Source organism: Magnolia sinica, chromosome 4 (assembly GCF_029962835.1).
Source record: "Magnolia sinica isolate HGM2019 chromosome 4, MsV1, whole genome shotgun sequence".
Lineage (NCBI taxonomy): Eukaryota > Viridiplantae > Streptophyta > Magnoliopsida > Magnoliales > Magnoliaceae > Magnolia > Magnolia sinica.
In genome coordinates this window covers 93,180,050-93,183,753 of record NC_080576.1, presented here as the reverse complement: position 1 = coordinate 93,183,753, position 3,704 = coordinate 93,180,050, and the positions used below count along the sequence as shown (strand labels likewise).

Below are 3,704 nucleotides of genomic sequence, written 5' to 3'. Positions count from 1 at the left end.
ATTTATCTTGATGTCCAATGATCCATTCAACACGTCTTCCTTAGGGATTGGCTCTATAGCATTGAATCCAGAATATGAACGGTTTAGACCGTATCTAGTATGCAATCCAGAGTGAAAACCCACCCTGTAAGGCATCTGTGATACCGTAGGCACCATATCCTATCAAATCCCTGGATAATAGCACCATACGAGATCTTTCCTGGCACGCGAATCAGGTCGGCCCACCACATCCAGTGTCCAGATATTTAAGTTACAACGTCGGGACGCGGATCGATCAGGTGGTGACTGTGGGCCCATGATGTATGTGTATCAATATCTTTTCCATCTTATTTTAGTACCTGGAGCATATCCACGCCATAGGAAACAGTGGTGATTGAACGCTTACCATTAAAAAATAGCCATTGATAAGCTCAAACAGAAAATATAATATCATCTTCATCAAAAATTTTTGTGGCCCACGGTAAATTTTCCATGCTCAATCACCGTTGTTTTCTATGGTGTGGTCCATCTGATATTTGGATCTGCTGACACACGTCCTAAAATGTCTAACGGATGGACGGCCTAGATATACAACACATGCATCAAGGTAGGCTCCACCGTCCCAACCTTACCGTACTCGCTCCCACAACGTTGGATGTAAGTTTCAGTGTTTCGCATGCAACGTCTCTATTTGCAGCTGACGTGTCACTTCATTGGAACATCCCAGCCGTGAGGATCACTTGTACCAAAATTGAAAAAAATACACTCATCAGGGCCCACACACAGACATTGGGCTGTCGACGGTGCACCCTCCAGATCGAACGTACCATCCAAAATTTCACCACAGATGATCTTTATGACATGGCCCACCATCTGGACGGTCGGATGTTATAGAAAAGTGGGACGTTTGCAGGAAAGAAAAATCCTTAACCTGAATTAAAATACAAAAAAAATACAATTTCTTTTATTTCACTTCTAACTATATCTCATCTAATACACTGAATTGATATCCATACCACCCTCATTAATATCCATACATTTACTTTCCATTTCAAGAATAAAAAGACCAAAAATATAAAATAACGACACCCAAACAAAAAAGTGGGTCTTAAATGTCAATAAAATATCTTCGGCCCCACTTTTTGAGAAAACAGTCCCAAAGGTGTATATAAAAACCCCATCACTACCCTCTCTCACATAGCAAACACAAAAGAGAGAGAGAGCATGGATTTTTCGACTTCTCCTCTTCAACAGATTCCTTTGTTATTGTTATTCCTCCTTCCATTGCTTGTGTTTTTCAGATTCTTTCTATCAAAGCGTCGTAAGCTTCCATTCCCACCTGGCCCACCTCCACTCCCCATCATCGGCAACATGCTGATGATGGACCAGCTAACGCACCGTGGCCTAGCAAAGCTGGCTCAACGCTACGGTGGCCTATTCTATCTCCGGCTAGGATTTCTCCACACCGTCACCGTATCAACGCCTGAGATGGCCCGTCAAGTCCTTCAAGTCCAAGACAACCTCTTTTCAAATCGCCCCGCCACGATCGCCGTCAAATACCTAACCTACGACCGTGCCGACATGGCCTTCGCTCACTACGGCCCGTTCTGGCGCCAGATGCGTAAGCTCTGTGTTATGAAGCTCTTCAGCCGCAAGCGAGCTGAGTCATGGGCATCAGTCCGTGATGAAGTCGAATCGACCCTACGATCCATAACCGATAAGGCTGGATCAGCCGTCGATATTGGCGAGCAAGTGTTCTCTCTCACCCGTAATATAATATATCGGGCCGCTTTCGGGTCCACCTCTCATGAAGGCCAAGATAAGTTCGTGAGCATCTTGCAAGAATTCTCAAAGCTCATGGGTGCTTTCAATATAGCTGATTTCATCCCTTTGCTCAGCTGTATTGACCCACAAGGCCTTAACAAGAGAATGATAAATGCTCGGCAGACGCTTGATAGCTTCATCGATAGAATCATCGATGATCACATGGAGAAGCGGAAGGTGGGCTGTAAGGATGATGATGAAGATACTGATATGGTTGATGATCTGCTAGCCTACCTCACCGAAGCTGGTGATGATAAAGCCTCAGCAGACGATCTTCAGGCTACCTTGAAACTCAGTAGAGATAACATCAAGGCCATTATCATGGTACTATTCATTTCTTCAACCCCACTTGATTGTAAAATCCAGACCGCCCATTTAGTGGGTCCCACTGTTGTTGGAGTTTTGGTGATGATCTCACTTACTGACGATGCTGGACGTTGGTTTTTCACCTACGCCATCAACCATTTTTTTTTTTTTTTTCAAGGTCACCATCAGTCTAATTGAGATTATCTCTTCCTCGTGGACCTTGCGTAGACATGACCCACGACATGGATGGTCTGGATGAAATTTTAAAATAATCCTTACTTGATTTTTCTCTCTCACAATAGAAAATCCTCCCTAGCCTCATCACCTCCTTTGCCATGCTTTTCCATTCTTCCTTTCTAGTTACCACTTCCTTTCTAGTTACCACACACGTGGAAGTGTTGAAGCGTGTAAGCCTTTTTCATCCTTCCATGTGTATTAACAATCTAAACCGTTGATCAGTTACGCCCCACCAACTAAAATAATTCATTTCCGTTACGTTGAAAACACTCCATGTATTTATTATATATATATATATATTTTCATTACCATGTGCTAATTAATGCATTGCATGTTATCAGGATGTGATGTTCGGAGGCACCGAAACCGTCGCTTCGGCGATTGAGTGGGCCATGGCAGAGATGATGAAGCGCCCAGATGAGATGAAAAAGGTGCAACAGGAGCTGGTTGAAGTAGTGGGCTTGGACAGGACGGTGCACGAGAGCGACCTAGAGAAGCTACCATATCTAAAATGCGCCATGAAGGAGACACTACGCCTCCACCCACCTATCCCTCTCCTCCTCCACGAGACTGCCGAGGACAGCGAGATTGCTGGATACTTCATCCCTGCCAGAACACGTGTGACCGTTAATGCATGGGCCATCGGGCGGGACAAGACGGCGTGGGAGGACGCCGACGTGTTCAAGCCGTCGAGGTTCGCCAAAGAAGGCGCCGTCGATTTCAAAGGCAATTACTTTGAGCTTATACCGTTCGGATCCGGCCGTCGATCTTGCCCTGGAATGCAGCTGGGCCTCTACGCATTGGAGCTGGCCGTCGCCCAGCTAATCCATTGCTTCAACTGGACATTGCCCGACGGCATGAAACCGTCCGAGCTTGACATGAATGATGTCTTCGGACTCACCGCTCCAAAGGCGATCCGCCTCGTCGCCATTCCGACTCCCCGTCTCCATTGCAATCTCTTCTAATTCATCTCTCTCTCTCTCTCTCTCTCTCTCTCTAATTCAGTCATGCTGTCTGGTTTTTCTTGGAGGATGAAGTACATTTTCATCTTTGAAATTGATTTTTCCACCCTATATACTGGTGCAATTTGGTATGAATAAGTTTTCATACAAAGTTGGATTTGACTATCAATTTAAGGGCCGGATTGCAATTAGCAGGTTGGAATTATCAATTTTAAGGGTGGAAATATCATTTTTCTTGGTTGAAGAACGTAACAATCTGGTTGTTGATTTTGTTTTTAAAGACCTCTTGCTTTTCTATGTTATATATATACATATATGAATTGTCTATATAATTGCAAGTTGTGAAATGAGAAAGCATCGGAGGAAAATAAATGCGGTGCATGGAACATTCGTGTA

At 44.4% G+C, this 3,704-nt stretch overlaps 1 protein-coding gene across 1 annotated transcript; it reads left to right on the top strand.

Annotated features, from left to right (window-relative positions):
* Nucleotides 1-1,167: 1,167 nt before the first annotated feature.
* LOC131243391 (cytochrome P450 84A1-like) lies at nucleotides 1,168-3,704 on the top strand. Its single transcript, XM_058242728.1, has 2 exons — nucleotides 1,168-2,127; nucleotides 2,688-3,704. The coding sequence occupies exons 1-2, from the start codon at nucleotides 1,204-1,206 to the stop codon at nucleotides 3,309-3,311; spliced, it is 1,548 nt and encodes a 515-aa protein (XP_058098711.1). The 5' UTR covers nucleotides 1,168-1,203; the 3' UTR covers nucleotides 3,312-3,704.